Source organism: Barbus barbus (genome assembly GCF_936440315.1).
Source record: "Barbus barbus genome assembly, chromosome: 5".
Taxonomy (NCBI): domain Eukaryota; kingdom Metazoa; phylum Chordata; class Actinopteri; order Cypriniformes; family Cyprinidae; genus Barbus; species Barbus barbus.
In genome coordinates this window covers 38314815-38336751 of record NC_136733.1, presented here as the reverse complement: position 1 = coordinate 38336751, position 21937 = coordinate 38314815, and the positions used below count along the sequence as shown (strand labels likewise).

The 21937-nt window shown below is 36.5% G+C and overlaps 1 protein-coding gene across 7 annotated transcripts; it reads right to left on the bottom strand.

Moving 5' to 3' along the window:
• Window positions 1-12086: 12086 nt before the first annotated feature.
• Window positions 12087-20588, bottom strand: LOC306869675 (uncharacterized protein). 7 transcript variants are annotated; one of them, XM_079416535.1, is made up of 7 exons: window positions 20482-20572; window positions 19144-19182; window positions 18173-18269; window positions 17562-18081; window positions 17210-17365; window positions 15333-15450; window positions 12087-12931 (listed from the first exon to the last, which is right to left on the bottom strand). In XM_079416535.1, the coding sequence occupies exons 4-7, from the start codon at window positions 17661-17663 to the stop codon at window positions 12921-12923; spliced, it is 387 nt and encodes a 128-aa protein (XP_079272661.1). In that variant the 5' UTR covers window positions 17664-18081; window positions 18173-18269; window positions 19144-19182; window positions 20482-20572; the 3' UTR covers window positions 12087-12920. The 7 variants fall into 7 exon arrangements, 6 of the variants coding, with proteins under 6 accessions (XP_079272661.1, XP_079272662.1, XP_079272659.1 ...); XM_079416533.1 differs by having other exon boundaries at window positions 12095-12931; window positions 15243-15450; window positions 20482-20569; XM_079416536.1 differs by lacking the exon at window positions 18173-18269 and having other exon boundaries at window positions 20482-20588.
• Window positions 20589-21937: the final 1349 nt, after the last annotated feature.

The following is a 21937-nucleotide window of genomic DNA, read 5'->3' as shown; positions in this document are numbered from 1 at the left end:
AAACCATAGATTATGATAACTAAACAACGATTAGTGCCATTTTAATAGATTCTGTGTTGATTGTGCAGCTTTTATTTAAATCAGGAAACCCAGAGTGTTCAGGTTCAGGGTCACTTTGAGACAAATATGAATGTAAATTCATAATTAGACATTTTTTTTATGAAGTAGCACATGCTCACCACTAGATAGCGCGATTGTACCACAGAAGCATCAGGAATAAATCCTACAGCTTGATGTTTTTTACAGTTAAAATGCGATTAAATCGGTGGAAATTAAACATTACGGTTCGCGTTTAGTGTCATTTCTTTCCTTTTTTTAATAATTTTAATGAAGCTGCACATTATTCTTGTCTCAGTGCTGCAACATTAAATTAAATACAAATCAAACCTGCAGCTATTTGTTAAAAACATGTGTTTGTTTTATTTTATAAGATTATACTGATGCAGATTTACACACCTGTGCGCTTATTCGGCGCGTCATCTTCTAGCCCCGCCTACATTCTCCGTTCCTTGAAGATGATTGGTTCACGCACGCGTCTGTAACGCTATGGGGACGCCGAACAGTTCTCCAGGCGCGTTGCACACACTTCGCTCTTATTTTTACGATGAGTTTAAACAACTACGATTGTTTCTCGCAACTTCAAATATCATCTCGAAAGTGGAGGAAATAAAGTGGCAAATGCCACAGGAGGTGATCAAGTCATACCTGTGCTGTGTTGAACTAAAATCTCAGCAATGTCGCTACTGTGCGTGCGAGGCAAGTGTTTGGGACCTTTAAATATTTTTCGTGTTATTGCATTGTATACCTGTATATATATATATCCTTCTGTTTTTAAATAGCGTGTAGTTGCTAAACTTGAAGTGCATCTGAAAGCAACAGGTTATGATGTTAAGTTATAATATTCTAGCAAAGGTGCAACTTTGATAAACATGTAACACAGACTCGAATGTGTGTTATTGTGGATTGGATGCGACTCCTCTTCGCGTTAATGCGCTTAACGGGGTTTCCGGTGCTGAGATGTTATTAGAGCATATGCTGTGATTGTTTTAGTGTACACACTGTGGTTATATGTGACAACAAGCACACATTTTTCTGTGCATTATTGCATTTCATCCATCTGACTTATGCTATGCTTAATAAGAGAGATATATGCACAGCAAAACTATGTCGACTGTGCACCTGCTGTTATACATCCATGTTCAATCAATAACATTTAAGATCAGTGAGCTTGAGTAGATTTAACAAATCAAGCATTAGAGTTGACTGGCTTTAATCAATGTCATTTCGCTTATATAAGCACTAAATGTTGTACTGGATGTCAAAAATACTCCTTATTGATGATATAGTGTGCGAAAAATACTAATCTGCAACCATTTGTTATATATGTTGAATTTGATTATTATTTTTTAGCATATCTTTCTATGACAGAAATATTAAGAGTACTATGCTAGTATGCAATTTCATAAGATCACTGGCTCGTGTTTGTTAGCCAATCAGAAAGCTTAGTAGTGGTGTGAGATTGGGATTTGGCTACCTGTTAGGCCAACAATTCTTTGATATCGATATTACTATTGCTCATAATCAGAGTTAGGAACTTGAACAAATGTCTAGTTCTAAGCATTAAACTTTATCACATTTATCCTATACATAATTGATACCTTAGACTTTTTAAGCTTATTAAGGAGGAGAACATTATTTTCTTTGCAAAAAAAAAAAGTATATCCTAATGCATATCCAAAGACATGAATATCATAGAGACTTGAATGGGATTTTTTAACTCGAGCCTGTAAGTAGCAACCCAGTAACCCCCCCCAGATTACCCTAGTAAATGAATAGCAAAGTCACAAAAATGCATTTAATTATTAGTAATTAGAATGTCAGAACTGGATCTTCTGGTGAATACGACAGGCTTCTCCAATCATTTAGTCACTTTAAACCTTGACCCTGCAAGCTTGTGTACATCTGCTTGCGTTTTGCATGTGCAAGCACCACTTAAACTTCTTCAGTAGTATAAAAGTCTTGTTATTTTATCAGTTCTGTTCAGCTGTTGACTATTGAAATTGTGTACAGCAGCTAAATATTCTGCTTTTAGAAGTAAGTGGTATGGAAAAACTGAATATTTGCAGTGAGGGTACACATGCATATGAACATGACAGCAATTTTAGTTTCCTCTCTTTATAAATCTAATACAATTGATTTGAGTTTGTCTGGACTGGAGTAAATTGCTGTTCTGTGAGGTCTTTTGTGTCACAAAGATATGTCATGCTGTCAGCAGTCATGAGAGAGACTGACATCTCGATGATGAATAGAGAGATATTCTGGGATAACAGAACAAAATAAATATGATTTGGTCTCATCGTGAATGTAACAGTGGATTATTATGTTTTGCCTTTTCTATCAGCGTTTTGCTGCAGACTGCGTTTTACAGTTGAGTTTTAAAAAAGGCATCGGGTACGAAGATTTGGTTTGCAGTGTTTTGTGTGTTGCTGTGGATTGTTCAGAAGTTTGTTCTCCACACGTAGAGAGGAAGCACACAGGCACGAGGGGAAAGGGAGACGTTAGACGGATGTATATAGCGCGATGCTGGTGTTGGGGGGGATGGACAGAGCTTCAGTGTAATCCTCCAGCCATCTGGTGCTGCGTGGGTCTGCGTGTATGCGGCCGCATCATCACATGTGTGCATGTCAGCCGTAAGCTCTCTGCAGCCTCTGTTCAAAAGAATGCATCTAATACTCTATACCTATCCTTTTTTTCTTCTTTTCTTTAGATCTGTGCATTGTCTTTTACATCATGTCTCTTCCAATTTTTCTGAAAAGATTGCGATTTGTTTGAAGTTTAGGTTATGGCATGTCGTCTTCACCAGGGTAGCTCTGCCACATTGCTTTAAGACAGGGGGTTTCAAACTTATTACATTCTTATATTATATATAGAAACCACGCTGCAGAAAATATTTTGTATTAAAAATACTTTTGTATTGTCACTGTTCTAAACCGTGCTATTTTACTATTAGTATTTATTAATATTTAGCTTTTATTTACATATTTTTAGTTTTCTTTTAGTTGAAGTAATTAAATTTTTTTTTTTTTTTTTTTAGTTAGTTAATGTAACATTTCTCATTTTCATTTAGGTTTTAAGTTTTTCAAATAATGTTTAGAATTTGTTTTCAGCTTTATTCCAATTAACAATTATTTTTAATAGTTTTGTGCAAATTATAAAAAAAATAATCTGGAGAATTTTTTCCTTTGCATTGTATCGACAGCATTTCTTTTCTACCCACTAACAGCAGACCAGTCTAAAGTTTTTGGACAGTGAGATTTTTAATATATATATATATATATATATATATATAGATAATATATTAAAATTATATTATATATATATATATATTTTTTTATTTTTTTTATTTTTTAAAGAATTCTCTTCTGCTCACCAAGCCTGGATTTATTTGATCTAAAATACAGCAAAAGCAGTAATATTGTAAAATATTTTTACTATTTAAAATAACTGCTTGCTTTCTGAATATATTTGAAAATGTCATTTATTCCTTTGATCAAAGCTGTATTTTTCAGCTTCATTACTCCAGTCTTCAGTGTCACATGATCCTTCAGAAATCATTTTAATATGCAGATTTGCTGTGAAAGAAATATATATTTTTTTTATCATTATTATCAACATTTAACACAGTTGAGCACATTTTTCAGGATTCTTTGATGAATAGAAAGATCCAAAGATAAGCATTTATACTAACTAAAAAGCTTTTGTAACGTATACATTTAAAATATATGCAAATAGAAAGCAGTTATTTTAAATAGTAAAAATATTTCAAAATTTTACTGTTTTTGCTTTACTTTGGATCAAACAAATGTAGGCTTGGTAAGCAGAAGACACTTCTTTAAAAACTTTTGACTGGTAGTGTATAAATCTATAATGATAATAATAAAATGGATGTGTTTTTATTCCTTAACTAGAGCTGTCAGTAGAATAAAGTAAATGAGGTTAGTTTTATGATTTCTGATCAGACATATTGTGTGTCATGGATCCCCGAGCACTCCCCTATGGTCCCCACAGTAGATTCCCAGACCCTACTTTTAACGGATGTGTTTTTTGATGTCGATAGGTGTAGATATACATCTTTGTTTGACACTAATGGTTTTGGACTGTCATGTTCTTGTGGAGCTATCAGCCAGTCTGTGTTTTCATAATGTCATTTTCTGTGGCTCCAGAGTAATTAGTCACATGGCAATTATAATTATGTCATATTATGATTGGCTCCAAATATTCTGTGTCCCTTGAACAAAGATTGCTGAATTTGGAGTGTTGTGTCCGCTGAACAGCTGCCATTAAAATGCAATGTGAATGTGAATTTTTCCAGGTAGACTTCGTTTGGGAGAGGGTTAAAAATTTGTACTGTATTGGTTGTTGGGATTGAACCCTGTCCTTTGTTTGAACTTGCTCGACATACAGTGCCCTCTATAAGTATTGGAGCAGTAAAGACAAAATTGCTCTGTTGGCTGTGGAGTCAAGACATATACAAATATGATTAAAAGATGAATATGAGACAAAACTACAGAATGTCACATTTTATTATTGGGTGATTCAACACATAGATGTTTTACCAGCTAAGAAGTTCAGCACTTTTAGAGTTTCATCCCTCTATCTGATGTGAGCATAAGTATTGGAGCAGTTGCCTCACAGGTCTTTCTAAGTGATCAGCTGTGTCCTGTTGCATTAATTCTTCAGATATTAAAAGCAGGGAATGTGTCGTAACAGTTATATCCATTACTTCTGCATTCGATGATGACACACACAAACCAGGATGAAGATGAGGGAGCTGACTTTGAGAGAAAAGAAAGCAATTTGGATGCTAAAAGAAAAGAGGAAGTCAGTTAGAGCTCTAGAAAAAACAAAGGGCATGGAGAAATCAAGAGTTTGGAAACCACCAGCGACACCAGCAACCAACAACGACCTGATCGGCTGAGAAAACAACAGTAGTTGATGACAGACAAATCATAAAAGCTGTGAAAATTAACCCTAAAAGACGTGTCTGTAAAATCACCAACAACTTCCAGAAAGCTGGGGTGATGCTCTGACAATCTACTGTCCTCAGGAGACTTTGACACAGAATTACAGATGCTACACAGCAAGATGCAAACCTCTGACCAGCACCAAAAATAGAAAGGCAAGATTAGAGTTTGCAAAAAAGCACAAAGGTGAGCCAGAAGAGTTTTGGAACTGTGTTTATGGACCGATGAGACAAAGATGAACCTTTATCTAAGTGATGGGAAAGCAAAAATGTGGAGAAAAAAGGGAACTGCAATGATCCCAAGCATACAGCCTCATCTGTAAAGCATGGTGGAGGTGGTGTCATGGCATGGGCATGCATGGCTGTCTCTGGAACAGGCCCTCTCAACTTTACTGATGACTTAATGTATGATGACAGTAGCAGAATGAATTTGGAAGGGTACAAAACCATCTTGACTACCAATATTCAAGAAGATGCCACCAGATTCATTGGGAAGTGCTTCATATTGCATCAGAACAATGACCCAAAACACCCTGCCAGTTCAGTCAAGGAATTTATAAGGGCAAAGAAATGGAAAGTCTTAGATTGCCCAAGTCAATCTCCAGATTTAAATCCGACTGAACATGAATTTCACCAGCTGGTAAAAACAAGTAATAATTGGAATTGGCTGCATTAAAGGCTGGGAAAAGTCTGTTCCAATACTTATGGAGGGCACTGTATGTGACACTGGACCACAAAACCAGTCTTAAGTGTCAATTTTTCGAAATTGAGATTTATATATCATCTGAAAGCTGAATAAATAAGCTTTACATTGATGTATGGTTTGTTATGATCGGACAATATTTTGCCGAGATATAACTATTTGAAAATCTGGAATCTGAGGGTGCAAAAAAATCTAAATATTGAGAAAATTGCCTTTAAAGTTGTCCAAATGAAGTTCTTAGCTATGCATATACTTATCAAAAATAAAGTTTTAATATATTTACGATTAGAAATTTACAAAATCTCTTCATGGAACATGATCTTTACTTAATATCCAAATGATTTTTGGCATAAAAGAAAAATCTGTAATTCTGACTCACTCAAAAATACAATGTATTTTTGGCTATTGCTGCAAATATACCCCAGCGACTTAAGACTGGTTTTGTGGTCCAGGGTCACATATGTGGTTAAATCCTCTGTTAAGCAGTGTTTTATCTGTATTTTTTTTCCTTTCATCAGGTACTCTATTGCTACAAAAAAAAAAAAAATCTTTGCAATTTGTGGTTTTCACTTACATCGTCTTTTTTTCTTTTCTTTTCAGTGAAAAAGGCCAAGCTGCAAGGACCTCCAGGTAATGGACTGTTTGCGTCATGCATGAAACAGTTGTGGCTCTACAATTACCCTAAACTCAAAGAGGAAAAAATAACACATCATTTAGTCAGTTGTCATTCACATGAGTGTTTGGTGCTAAAATGAGGTGCTTGAATCAGACTCGTGCTGCGGCCCAGTTTGACTTGGACTGGAGAGACGCGGTGAACTGGTTTTCTTGTTAGCCAGCAGGCAAGCACTAGACTGTCAGGGGATTTTCACTCTACTATAACACACATTACACTCTCTACCCAGGAGAGAGACAAACACACACACACACACACGCTGTAAGTGTATGTCTTTTAGTGACTGAACCTTAGAGTTAGAATAAGCTTTTCGGAAGAGCAATGAAATGAAATTTACATTAATACAACAGGAAAAATAGGGATTCTTATTTTTAGCTTATCAGTATCAGCTGATATTAGATATTTAATATCAAATATTTGTGCATGTTCTTTTTCCTATTTTTTATGTAGATTCTCTTGATATCTTTACCAATTCTCAAATAGAATATACTGTATATATATATATATATATATATATATATATATATATATATATATATATATTGTTTTCATAATATAAATTATAGTTTTGCAGCATTTAAAAATTATTGATTTTAGTTTTTAGTATTTCATTTTTTATTTATTCAGACAAAGTAGTATAGAATTTTATAACAGCTAGGCTATTAAATCTGTCATGAAAATTATCTTCATCTTGTCTTTATCAGCTAGGAAAACATATTTTATTGCAAGTTTTAGTGCAAGTAGAAACGTTTTTTCTGAAAAACACTCACTCAGGGACTTGTTCTGTAAGATTTTATCAGAATTTTTTATTATTATTATTTTTTTTTTATCATACGTTAATTTAAAAAAATCTTGTATATTTGTAACTGCTGTATTTTGTTTTTATTTTGTTTGTAACTCCATTATTCCAACTCCGTTTAAGCCGTAGATGCTGACATGGCAATAAAAATAAATTACATATCAGCCAGAATGTTAGTATTGATGCATCCCTAAAAAATGCACACAACATTTCAGTAAGGTGTACTAATACAATGATCAAGCCATGAAGTTGTATGCCAGGCTTCACTTTTATAAGTATAACTATCCTTAGGTAACAACAGCTTACTTGATAACTTAAAATTATTATCAACACAGAAATGCAGCATATGCTTAGCAAAGCATAGAATAGATTGTGGGGACAAATTTATGGTAAATAAATCTATATGGGTACATGAGTATCTTTCAGTCTAAATGATGAATCTATTTGAGAAGCTAATGAGCAAGTGTTTCGTCTCTGTCTGGCATCCGGTGTTCTTATTGACTGTGTCTGGGTCTTCTCATTCTCCCTGTGTCACCCACACCATGAATGTCTGCTTCTGCCTTATCCTGCATCATTCATCCATCCATCCAGCCATCCGCTAAATTCCTTAATGGTGAACTCAAATATGCCTACTTCCATACTTTATAGTGTGTGGAAAAACAGTACTCCAAAAGTGTAGTATGTCCGATTTCGTATTTAATGGGCAAAAAGTATCCGGATGACCTGCTGTTTCTAGAATCTGCATTCAACGGACACTTTACTGTCCCAAGAAGCCACGGGAAATTGTGAATGGCAGTGATGCGACGCAACTGATGCTGGTAGGTCATGTGACAGTGACAGCATGGCAGATGTAGTATGTCCGAATTCAGGTGCGCAGATGGGACTAGAGACGGGGGGACATGACCCCCCCCAGATTCATAGTGACCCGATCCGTCCCCTTCACTGTCTCTACGAAAGGCGACATCGGTAAACAGAGGATTAATCAGGGTTTCCGCTATGTACATTAGCCTAGTAGTGGCCCAGCCCGCCGTTCCTTAAACGTGCACTGAGTGATTTTTGACGCTTCTGACCGCAGTGCCTGACCGAGTCCCAAAACACACTTGTAGTGCAGTAAGGGAGCATGTCTTGTACTGATAGAGAAGAGAGCGCTCAATTTGAAAGCTTATTTAGCAGATCGACTATAGATAGAGAGAGATGGCAGGAAAAAAGAGGAAAATATCAGAGAAACAAAACATTAAAAAGAAGGGTTACGATCAGGCAAGAGGTAGGATCAGCGTAAATATCAGAGCAGCTTTCCAGCATTGGAGAGAACTCAAGGAGCTGGAAGGGCTCGAATCGGACTCCGAGGTTGTGTTATTTGTTAACGTTGATTTTGCTTTGTTTCACACAACTTCTCTGTGTTGGCTTTTGCTTGAATATGCTTGTTTCATCTTGGCTTGTTTCACGAATGTCGTTGCCATGGTTGTGTAAGTATGTGTGGATGCGAAGATTTCAAAATCATGATTTTCCCCCTATATATAAATGTATATTATACTGTATGTAAATTGCGGGCATCGGGGAGCTACTATTATGCCTGGCATTGAAACTGCTTTTGAATGCATGATCGCGTTTTAGTTTCGCGGTTGCATGTACTCTGTTTATACTATGGAGCGGCAGTACTTACCACACATTTTACAAGATTGTCAGTGGTGCTTTTATGTACTGTAATGTAACAGGCAACCTTTAGCAATCAATGTTTATTTTCTGGGCCTTTCAGAATACGGAGTCACGCTTCGGGCACACCCCCTAACTCCCGCTCCTTCTAAGACCCCCCCCCCCCCGGTAACCATAGTTATCGTATACATCAGCCCCCCCCCCCCCCCCCCCCCAGTTAAAAAATCCCATCTGCGCCCCTGTCCAGATTGTACATAGAACATGCTTTTCACCAAGTCAGTTTCAAACCAAATGTAGTAGCAAGACAGTATGCTAAAGACTTATGTGAGGATCCTGTTTATAGACTTCAGCTCCGCTTTTAACACCATCATCCCGGACACCCTTCAGAATAAACTAACTCCGCTCTCTGTCCCCACCTCCGTCTGCCAGTGGATCACCAACTTCCTGACAGACAGGCAGCAGCTAGTGAGGCTGGGAAAATTCTCATCCAGCACCCGCACCATCAGCACTGGAGCTCCTCAGGGCTGTATTCTCTCCCCACTGCTCTTCTCCCTCTACACCAATGACTGCACATCTAAAGACCCCTCTGTCAAGCTCCTGAAGTTTGCAGACGACACCACACTGATCAGCCTCATTCAGGACGGTGACGAGTCTGCTTACAGGCAGGAGGTTAAGGAGCTGGCTGTCTGGTGCAGTCTCAACAACCTGGAGCTGAACGCGCTCAAAACTGTGGAGATGATCGTGGACTTCAGGAGAAACCCCCTTGGTCTCCCCCCACTCACCATCATGAACAGCACGGTGACTGCAGTGGAGTCATTCAGATTCCTGGGCAGCACCATCTCACAGGACCTGAAGTGGGACAATCACATTGAGTCCATTGTGAAAAAGGCCCAGCAGAGGTTGTACTTCCTTCACCAGCTGAGGAAGTTCAACCTGCCACAGGAGCTGCTGAAACAGTTCTACTCCGCCATCATAGAATCCATCCTCTGCACTTCAATAACTGTCTGGTTCAGCTCAGCTACCAAATCTGACCTCAGAAGATTACGGAGAGTAGTCCGGACTGCTGAGCGAATTGTTGGTACAACCCTCCCCACTCTCCAAGAACTGTACTTATCCAGAGTGACCAAAAGGGCTGGTAAAATCACTCTGGACCCCTCACACCCAGCACACTCCCTCTTTGAACTGTTACCGTCTGGTCGACGCAACAGAGCTCTGAGCCCCAGAACAGCCAGGCACAGGAACAGTTTCTTCCCTCAGGCAATCCATCTCATGAACACTTGACATTAAACGTGGAACACACAACTCTATTATACATTATTTATTCACCACACATACTTATTTTTTTCTCATTTCAAATTTGCACATATCAGACCTGTACACACATAATTGTCTATATTATATATTGTGTTTTTGCTATTTTGTACATTGCCTATTTATATATTTGTATATTATTCTTTTATTATCTGTGTCCTGTCCTGTTGCTGTCTTTCTGTTGCACTGTGGAGCTTCTGTCACTACAACAAATTCCTTGTATGTGTAAACAACACACCTGGCCAATAAAGCTCATTCTGATTCTGATTCTATTTCAGACACAGTTAAAGTGCATAATTTCCCCACAACTAGCAGCATCAAAAAGACATAACATATTAATGTTATGCTAAACATAACCATAGGCTTAACACAATAACATCAGCTGAGTTGAGGGCAGAACTACCTGTCCAGGCATTGGCAGAATGAGATTATTAAAACATCTTTGAAGACAGTCACTATTTCTGTAATTCTCATAGGTGCTGCTAGTAGTGCAGAAATTACATGCTTTGTTCATCTGAATATATATACTTTATGTATGCATATATGATGTGTTTTAATAACCGGATGAGAACATCATAATTGCATAATTCATGTACTCCTGATTGACCTCATGTAGAGTGACTATTCCATAAATGAGACTAAGATCATTGAGAGAGAGAGAGAGAGAGAGAGAGAGAGCACCAGCAGCAGCAGAGCATCAGTCTGTGTCTGACTCCCAGATGAACAGAGGTCTGTCAGAGTGACAGAGAAGCCCATAGAAATCTAATCTATTGCTAATAACAGAAAAAGCCTTTTCAGCCTCTTCTCCGAGTGTCCCACCCACAGCACAGAATTCAATACTGTGCTAGAATCAAATGCAGTTTGACTCCTAATAAGATTCTATTGTCTTTGCTGCAGAGGGATTCTTATTGAAAAGTGAAAGTGGCTCACTTTAGTTTAACGCTGGTGATGCTTAATTGCATCAAATGAAGAAGCCTATTATTTGAGACGTGTGTCTAAATTCCTGTTTCTTGGCTTCTACCTGCACTAAGCATGCATTCGTTTTTCATTTGAAGATATTTCATTTTCATTTTACATTGATGGCTTGCATAATGTGCGTGTACACTACCATTAAAATGTTAGGGGTTTGTCTCTATTTGATTTTTTTAAGTCGTCTCTTATACTTACCAAGGATGCATTTATTTGACCAAATATATAGTAAAAAAAAAATATTACAGTGAAATATTAGGCTGTTCCAATTTTAAATAACCATTTTCTATTTAAATATTTTTAAATGTAATTTATTCCAGTGATGGCAAAACTTAATCCGCAAACATCCGCGTCACATGATCCTTCAGAAATCATTTTATTATGCTGATTTGTTGCTTAAGTAAGTTTTTATTATTGTTGAAGACAGTTGTGCTGCTAAATTTATTTTTGTGGAAACCATACTTCCTTTTCAGGGTTATTTGTTAAACAGAAGGGGAAAAATTTAAACATTTGTTGCATTATAAATAACTTTACTGTCTTTTGTTTAACGTATCCTTGCAGAATAAAAGTATTTATTTCTCTATAATATGGACTAGATTTATTGCATGTACTTAGGTGTCTGTTTTTTTATATAAATAGCTCGTAAATGTCAGCTGTACAGGCCCAGGCATGTGTGAATATGACTTATTTATTTTCGCAAGTCATCAAAAATTAAATATTCATCAGGTTAGGCATCCCTGGGAGCCCCTTTGCACTCTGGGACAGTGAGAGAGAGTGAGAGCATATAAAGGACTCTTATGAAAGGAAGTGGATACAGATGTAAAGATGTACCCACAAAACAGTCTGACGTACATAAGAGTAATTAGAAATTCATAATGATTTAAATATTTGATCATTTCCATGTTTCACCCTAGGCCCAGATAAGACCATTAATCATAAAAATCACACCTCGTTTCTGTATTTCCATTTATTGCTGACTTCTTTTTCCTTCAAATATATTTCAGCAGTTCTGAAGCCTAACAGTTGGAGTGCATGTTACTGGATCCACAAATTGGAAAGCAAAAGTTAAAATTTAAACTGCTTCTATAAGCCCACAAGTCAACTTGCTTTACTTATAAGGTATAAGTAAAGTATATTTAAAAAAGACAGAAATCTAGAATGAAATAATTTGTTGCACATCAATGCACTTGCTTGTTACTTTCATTTAACATCTTAGTTTGGAGTCATAATTATGTTTTGTTCTTGAGGACACAGTCTGAGTGATGGTCACCAATATAGATGCAGAAACATTTAGAGGGAATTCAGGTTAAGAGGGCCATTTAAGCTTCATTGTAGTGTAAAAATATAAAGTTATATTAACCTATGCTGACTTAAACCAGCCATTAACTACACATATTTTGCTTTCTGTTCTTCGTGTACCTGTTAACTTTTGATTGAAATGGTTTTGTTCTTAACTTGGCAAGGTCAGAGGTGTATTGTTAGGAGAAGTTAGTCGATCCAGTAATATATTTGCTTTACCAATTCAGCTGAATCCCTTCTAACTCTTTAACAATGACAGACCCACGCACACATACGCAACCAGCCAGGCTCTTACAAAGAATCAATTGCCCTTCACTGACTTTTTCTATCTTCTCCAGCTCTATCCTTCCATCTCTCTCTCTCTCATTCAGCCCCAATTCTGCTCTTCATTACGGTGGTCATATCAAGAGTGGGCTGCAGAAGCTGTGTCCCTCTCTGCAGGCTCTGGGATAAGGAGGAATCCATGGGGACAGAGATTACACCGAGGGTCTCACAGCATGTCTGCAGAGAGAAATGGGAGGAATTCTCATTAAACTAGCATTACCTCTTGAGAACAGCTGTCTATAGTTCCCACCTAGACAAACACACGGCACTTGACCCTCCAGGATTTCATTAGCACCAATGTATGCGTACACACTCAGAGGAGAGTTTTATTGCTCAGCTGTTGCCCTTTTAGAGCTCAGGAGACTTAGCGTTCACAGTTGTGGTTCATTTTAACTATCAGTTTAAAAAATTGAAAGATTTTTGATATTTTTAAAAGAGGTGATATTGAATTTTTTTTTTCATTTTGGCAAATTAGAGCACAATTTGAGATTTCTTACACTGAAAAAAATGATACTTTGGATTAACTTAAAAAAATTGATGTAATTTGTTACATCTAATTTTTTTAGTTTTTCTCAAATTGTATTTATGATTTAGTTAAAACCGTAAATTTTGATTTAATGTCAAACCAAAATTTTAATTTTTTCCAACACAACGTTTTACCTCAGCCCAAAGTAATAATATCATTTGTTACAAAGAACGTGTGTAATTTTTTGCTTTGATACAACCTAGTGTTTTTATTTTAGAAAAACTTAACATTTACAATTACATCTAATTGAAGTTTTTACTTTGAAATAAACTAATTAAATAGATGTAATTAGTTTCTCTCAAATAATTTTTTTGATTTGGCTAAAACTATAATTTTTTACTTGATGTTAATCAAAATTTTGCTTTGGTTCAAATTATTTTTTCATTTTGGAAAAACTAATATTTTCAGTTTCAATAAATTAAATTGAATTTTTACTTTGGAAAAAACTAATAAAATTGATGTAATTTTGTTACAAGTTATTAGATTAGGTTTTTTCAAGTTGATTTTTTTACTCACAACAAACTATCAATTTTAATTATAACAAAGTCAATATATTTAGGTCAATATAATAATGCGTCAATAAAAAAGCCAAAGTTGCTCCCATATTCAAGTTTTGTTGTACTTCAGATAAAACTGAAAATACCTTGTTTCGGTCTGTAGCTCACTTTCCTTAAATAAAGACACAAAAATTTACTTCAAAAAGACTAAAATTTAATTCTGCAAGCATATCTTTTAAAACATGTTCGCAGACCATGTAACATCCACAGCTTTGACAGCAAATATGGTTTGAATTTTTTGTAACAGCAATTAAGTGCAATACAGTTTCTCACAGTTTCTACACTGTACAAACTTGGCGAGATTAACAACAAAAAATGTAAATAAAAAAGTGCTTAAGAGGCCCACATCAATATTGAGCACATTACCAATCAATGAAGCATTATGTAAAACTTGAGAAATGGGTAACACTTTATAATAACGTCCAGTTATAAGTCATTTATAAGTGATTAGTTAATGATTAACTAATAGTTTACAAAACATTCATAAGCAATTAATAAGTGATATGCTAACAATTTGTGTATGTTTTGTTAATTCATTTAAAAGTCATTTACAAGTAATTAGCTAATGATGAACTAATCATTTACAAAACATAACTATACATTCACAAATGATTAAGTAATGTAATGTAAATGTTTTACATACTTTATGGTTTCCAGTCGTGTGTGCGTAAATATATATATATATATTCACAAACAACCTGTAACCTGGAAGGTTTGTAAAACATTTACAACTGATGAGTAGTTTACACTTTAGATTAGGGGATGCAGAAAGCTTTGTAAATGATTTATAATGTTTATTGAGATAATAGTACAATGTTGACATTTCAATGATCTATAAGTGATTAATAATATATTAACTAGTAACTATTAACCATTAAGGATCTGTTTAATTATTTCATGATGCTATTTATAAAGATAACTTATGACAGATTTATAAATCGTTAGCATATTACTTAATCATTTGTGAATGTATAGTTATGTTTTGTAAATGATTAGTTCATCATTAACTAATCACTTATAAATTACTTTTAACTGGACGTTATTATAAAGTGTTACCGAGAAATGTAATGCAATAGCCTTTAATAACTGTAAAACTGTTTAAACATTTTAATGTTAAAGATGTGCCCAAATATCTATACCACAAAACAACTTCACAATAAATTGAGTTTAACGTCAGTTTAAAGTGTTTTTCATTGAACAGTGATTCATTAACCTGCAATGTTTTTGAGTACAAGCTCTAAAACAGAACAAAATACAAACATAACAAAATGTATCCAAATGTATTTCTCTTGGCAGCTTTACTTTCACAGCTTAACACTGAGGCTGAGAACTTTGCGTGTCATTTTCTTTGGTTCAATCTCCATAAATAACTTTTGTAGTGCATCAAAGGTGTGTTCCAGCTCACCTGGATAGCTCAAGTTCAGCACATAAATTAGGCCAAATAACATGGCACATGCAAGTGTGACTGATGGCAACCTGCTCAGGACTTTCACACCTTCAATGACTATACCAATGTCATGTGGTGGTTGGAGAGAATCACCCTCTTCCCTGATGACGAACACAGCCATTGTGGAACTTGCAAGCTCTGTTTCAGCTTCATCCCTCTGGACAACCTGATAAAAGACGAGCTATAAGTTATTCTGATGAAACCAGTTTCCAATGTACCGACATAGGACACAGACAGTTCCCAAAATCAAATAAAAAAATGTTGATGATGAGATTAAGCTGGTTTATATTATATACACAAGACTCAGGATTCACAGTCGTCTGATTGCCAGAGACAAGCAAGTTTGAGTAGGATGATTATAAATTGTAAGTAAAACGCCCTGCTTACGACTTGGTTTTGGTCTCTAACGAATTCTAAATGTAACTGATGCAAAAAAAGAAGCATTTTCTCATCAAAATATGACCAAATTAGCACTTTCCCAGCAACATTTTCTTTTGCTTCCACATGGGCAAGGTGGCAATGTGTCCAATGCATCCTGCATCCCCTTAGCAGCACACCATGCCTGTGCAAAATGTGCCAGGTACTACAGCCACATGTGCCCTCCTTGGCCAGCGTAAGCTTACTCATGCACGTGCCCTTTATGGCCAGTGTCAGCGTGCTGCAGCTGGTGGACTGTGACCGCATACATTTACTTATTTTGGACTGATTCTGATTCTCTAGATGGGATTGAAATGTGCAAAAAAAATAAAATGGTATGTATCCTGTTACTTGTTGCAGATATTTACAATATTATAAACATTTTTTAACATTAAAAAAAAATGGAAACAACACAAGACTAAGATGGGGACAGAGTTACAGTAATTGTGATCACATTTAGGTCTTTACCTGAGGTCTTAAAGTATAAAGGTAGAATGAAGACATAACTGTGATGTTTTGCAGGAACAATATAAAAGGAGCATTATCCTGCTTTTTTTAAGTCTTTCACAGTCAACTATAGGTACATATACAAATGATAAAATGTTACCTTTGGCACAACATAGTTCACATTTGCACTGAAATATAAATTTCTGGCGCTATGGCTTCATGGAAGTGCTGCCCATTTCAGGAAGTTTGTATCAAGCAAACTTGACATTAAACATTTTATTAATAGCCTTGCATTTTGACCCAGCGTCAAATCGTAAATTTAACATCTTAAGCCCCACCTAAACAGAGCACATTTTCTCCAGTTTGGCATCACCCAAATCTAAAAGCTTAAAAAAAAAAAGCATCAAAATGGCGACAAAACAGGATGAAAACGCAACAAAAATGTGACAAAAAAAGTGAGTAAAACGCGACAAAAGTGATAAAAACATACCGGAAAAGCAACAAAAGAGGGACAAAAAACGTGACTGTGTTAAGACTCCAGCATTACCACTGGACCTCTTCTTTGACCTTCATTCATTGACATTTCTGTCCCTCTTCTTAAATTACTTAAAATAAGAATCCAGCTAATCAGCCACTCACAAAATGTCCACCACATTTGCCACGTTAACTGTTACCATGTCCTATCTAGAGTTTTCTTAAAGATATTTGGAGGGGCTGCTGCTCAGCAAGCAGGATCCACGAAGATTACTCAAACACGCATGAATCAAGTTAAAAAAAAGTTTGCGTGATATAACTCCTTTAAGTGACAAAATTGGACACATAACCAACATATGATAACTTTTACGAGGGAAATAAAACCATGAGAGAGTCACTCGATTGGAGTGCATTTACCATAGAGTAAAATGGCACTTAATTTTAATTTTTAAAACTAATTTCAACCCACAATTGTAACTTTCTAATTCAGGATACAAGTTACAAGGCAAACAAAGGATCAAAGGATAGGCATACAAATGTATCTAGATCTATCTATATATACACACACAACATACCAGAGTACATACCAGATCAAGAACTTTAAGTATCTTCTGGGTCTTCTCTCTGATAACTCCTCCCTTCCTTCTGAAGAGCTCGATCAGCTTGCTGTGGTGCTTGTCCAAAGAAGCCAGGAATCTTGTCTGAAGTGGAACAGTTGTAATCCTGAGAAATTCAGCATTGATCTTAAAAATATGAAATAAAACAAAACAGAAGAATGATTACATGACAGCTACATGTGAGATACATTCTGAAATACAAAATTACAATTTCTTTAAAAAATGCATGTCATTTTGAACAAAATTTTAATATTTCATAGCAGATTTCTTATAATAGGCAATTAGTATCCTCTACTTTACTTTAGTTCAAAATATTACATGCCTCATCCTCTGTGAACAATGCAGGCCATCTTTCTATCAACTCTTCAACTCCCAATTCCTTTTCCACAATTTCTTGTCTTCGTAGTGAAAAGGTTTTGGCCATTTTGTCCTTTACCACGGCACGATTGTCTCGTTTCTTTACTTCTGTTAAAAGTGAGTCTCTCTCATTTTCCAGTTTTTCTCGAGTCTCTCCAGTTGGAATGTCGGGTATGTGGTTAGCTTCTCCTCTCTTTGGTCTCTTTACTTTTTTGCTGGCAAGGCATCCTCTGTGGCTTTGGACTTCAATGAATTTACAAGTAACTCAGAACACCCAGTGCCCTTTAGCTGAGTTCGGTAGTTACCCATTTTTGTCTTAAACTGCTGCTTCCAACCATAGCAGCCATTGTACGAACCCGGTTCGGAAAGGCATGGATGCTTCTTGATTAGAGCTTCTGCAACTTCACTGAAGTCAGCATCTGATGGGTAAGCTTTGAACCTGAATATTTCTTCACAGTCTTTGCATTTCCACATTCACCAGAAAACTAAGAAAAAAACATACAAAAAGAACCATGTTAGGCATTTGCTGCTTAAAGGAACAGGCCACCGTTTTTCCATACTGAGATATGTTCTTACCTGAGCTTAGACGAATTGATGCGTACCAGTCAGTCTGCGCTCAGTCATGCACAAAGACCAAAGATGTTTTTAGCATTTAGCCTTTCCCAGCATATTCCTATGGACCCAAACGGGGGTGAAGTTAGAAGTGACCAAGCTCTTCCACATTTTCCCTATTTAAATACGATTACGTGAGAAGTTACACGATCCAAGTATAGTTACACATTACTATATTGTAAGGCGTAATAACACCTTAGGACCACTTCGACGTCCGTGCAGTAATATCTTCAGAATTCTTTAGGAGTGAAGATATTACTGCGCGGACGAAGTGCTCCTACAATATAGTACCCCTTTTTATCCGCTTAGAAAATCGACATGTTTAATTTTGTGTGACTGATCGCCCCCACAAAGACCAGACTGGTACGCATCAACTTGTCTAAGCTCAGGTAAGAACATATCTCAGTATGGAAAAACGGTGGCCTGTTCATTTAATGCTATTTTCATAATGCAAGAGATCATGCTTTTGCATATTAGTTTAAATATTTATGCCTATTGGTGGTTACTACTTCAGCGAGAAGACGACATTTATTAAACTGTCTAGATATTAATTTCATTTTATGGTTATAGTGTGCGTAAACATGTTACTTGTGTGATGGACTTCTCTATCAGTTTAGTCATTTATATTTGTGGTGTCCTTGGGCAAGACACCCCACCCACTGCCTGTATGAAGTGTGTGAGTGGTTGGTGATGGCCGAAGGGACCGATTGCGCAGAATGGCAGCCTCGCTTCGGTCGGTCTGCCCCTGAGAAATTGTGGCTACAACAGTAGCTTACCATCACAGAGTATGAACTGAAAGAATAATGACTACACTGTAGCGCTTTGAGAAGCTTCTGACACTGGTTTGTAAAGCGAAATACAAGTGTAAGGCACAATTATTATCATATTCATACAAATAATGTTCACTGCCTGGTGTGCATGTGTGGATCACCTACCAAATTCTGCAGCGGTTAATGATTCCAGAAAAAGGGCACCTGTAAATACAAAGGAAATTGCATGAATTTATAGGGGACAGTGATTATTATTTCCATTAGTCACTTTAAACTATAACTTATGTATGTAACTTAGTGTTTCTCTTTAATCAGTCATTGCTCTCCCCATTGCTACAAATAAAATATGTAATAGACAAATACATACAAGTAGTAAATAGTAAGTTAACATTTAGTTGTGGAGGATTTCTCTCTACCGGACTCCCCCGTTACCCTCCCATGAACAAACATAAGAAGGAATGTTGTTTTAACCACGGAAAGGCGTCAGTACACTCCGATTTTCAAGTTCAAATCCTCCCATGTTAATCTAACGTTACTAACTCTCCTGACTGCTTTGTCGGACAAAATGGACGATGGCGAAGTATGATTGGTCAGATCACCTGTCAATCAAGCTCCCTACGAAGGGTCAATTGGCCCAAAAAAAATCCAACACGACCTTACCCGAGCTCGTTCAACGTTCTGTCCCATCCCGACCATAAACTGCACGCAGCTGTGTGAAGCTTCCCTCCCTCCCTCCTCAAACGTAAATGTATATTATGTCAATCGTTTGAGCTACGTTTGTTGCTGTAAAATTTTTCATTTGTGCTGTTTTCGTTTTTGATATATTCTTTTTTGCATGCAGTGTGTGCCACAGACACGTGCGCGCGCCTCAGAGGAGGCCGAGTGTAGACGCATCAAGGCTCTAAAGTTTGTAATAGTTTAAAAACCAAACCAGCACAAACGGAAATCTTTACAGCACAAAACAGTACAGATGTAGATCAAGCGGTTGACACTATTTTTAGCTGTTTTAGAGCTTTAAAACTGTCTGCATGTCCGACCCGTGGCGTTCACCGATCGGGTTCAAAAGCGCGTGCTCCTTCACCCGTCTCAACAAGCTCACGAGTACGGAATCAATACAGTTTAACGTTAGGCTAATGGTGAAAAGCACGCGTAAAGTCTGTCCCCGGAGCACCCTAACTTACTCTCATCCCGCCTAAACTTTGGCTCGGCTGCAGCTCTATGGCTGAGGGGCTAGCAGCTAGCAGTGACCCAGCTACCGATTAAACATGTCCAGACATTGGCGGGGCTCTTCAGTTGAATTAAGCGCGATCTAGACACGATTATTATAAGTTTGGTAATTTCTGAACTACGCGACCACATAATGCGATTAGCAAAAATTCGAGATGACAATTTTAACCAGTTCATATTTCTTAAACTCTATCACAGAACCCCGGTTCTTTGACTTTGTTAATTTCCTCAAAAACAGATATTTTGTCACCAAGCAAAACACATTCGAGCTCTTACCTTGTTTAATTGAGTTTTCTCGGAGACTCGCACATGGAAATGGTCCTTTGCTTGCGAAGCGAGGTAATGGCGGACAGCAGAAATGTTCAACGACTGAGATGTACCGAGACGTAATGACGTCACATGATCACATGACACCCCAAAACTTTGGATTAACCTTAAACTACCATTCAAGTAAAAGTAATGTTTTAAAGTTTGTCTAGAGGGCGTAACACTTACTTTGAGGCAAAGTGAAAACAGAAGGTATAAACTGAAAATCACAATTTTCCATTGGACCAATGTAAATATATATTTTGAACGAATTGCACTGATGTTTCACTTTTTTCAGTGTATGAATCTCTAATACTAATGGCCAAGTGATTATTTATTTTTCTCAGGGAGAATATTATTGGTTACAAAATCATTTAAAATATTTTTTAAATGGGTTAATATTTTTGTGCTATATATAATGTAAAATAAGTGTTAATAATATTTGACATTGATACATAGATTGATATAAATGCATTTTTGCATTTATATAAAAAAAAGATTGATATAAATGCATAATTGATTTTTGTTGTTTTTGTAAACTATATTTTTTGCAAATGTTTGCAACATGCAAAAAAGCATAAATGTAGTCCATTTGATTTGAGAATGAGTAAATGGTGACAGAAATGTAATTTTATGGTGATCTATTACTTTAAGCAAAGATCTCCTTTTCTTCTCCATGCAATCTCACTGCTGACTAGGAGAAACTATCGAGAGTGACAGTGTATTTTTTTGTTTTGGTCACCTCCTATCTCTTTCTCTGTATTTCTCAAGACTGACAGTTGAGGTAAATTGCACCTGGATAAGTGAAAGGTAGAGCATGGGAGGAAATAAATATTTAGGGAAGGAGAATTGGAGAGTAAAGATCATGGCTGTACTATTCATTAGCCGTGCCGGATAATCTTGGGTGGAAAGATGGAGACAGCCTCTTCAGTGAAGGACACATTTTCTCTGGGGCTTTCTACAGGATTCATTAGGCACAAGACTTGAAATAAATCAAGAGTGAAGGGCAGAAAGCCTTTCAACAGGTGATTTTATTAAGCACATTCTTTGAGTTGTTTTAAGAAAGCTCTCCTTGCAAGACTGTACAAAATGCAGGCTTCATTTCTGTGAGGGCTTCTCGGGCCAAGCGCCTTGATTGGATGAATAATGCCACTGTAAATAGAAATGTCATTGAGCAATCGTCTGCTGATTAATTTCCGCAGATGAGAAGTTCAGCTCATGCTGATATTTATGAGCTAAATTTAGAGTAATCACAGGGTCATGCACGCATTGTTTTATAGAAATAATATTCTCTGGAAGCAAATAGTATTTTCTGGAAATAATAATAATCGGAAATGAATATTGTTCAGAATAATCCCTTTTTTGTCCAATTTGATAATGCTGCCTCTCTCCCTCTAATTCTTCTAATTCTGCTTGTGCCATTTTC

Excerpts from the sequence above, each read along its gene's own strand:
- LOC306869675 (XM_079416531.1), bottom strand. The coding sequence starts at position 17,663 with ATGGCCAAAACCTTTTCACTACGAAGACAAGAAATTGTGGAAAAGGAA. Across the intron at positions 17,366-17,561 it reads CATTGTTCACAGAGGATGAG|ATCAATGCTGAATTTCTCAG; the intron begins GCATGTAATATT and ends CATATTTTTAAG. Across the intron at positions 15,451-17,209 it reads TACTTAAAGTTCTTGATCTG|GTTGTCCAGAGGGATGAAGC; the intron begins GTATGTACTCTG and ends GTCTTTTATCAG.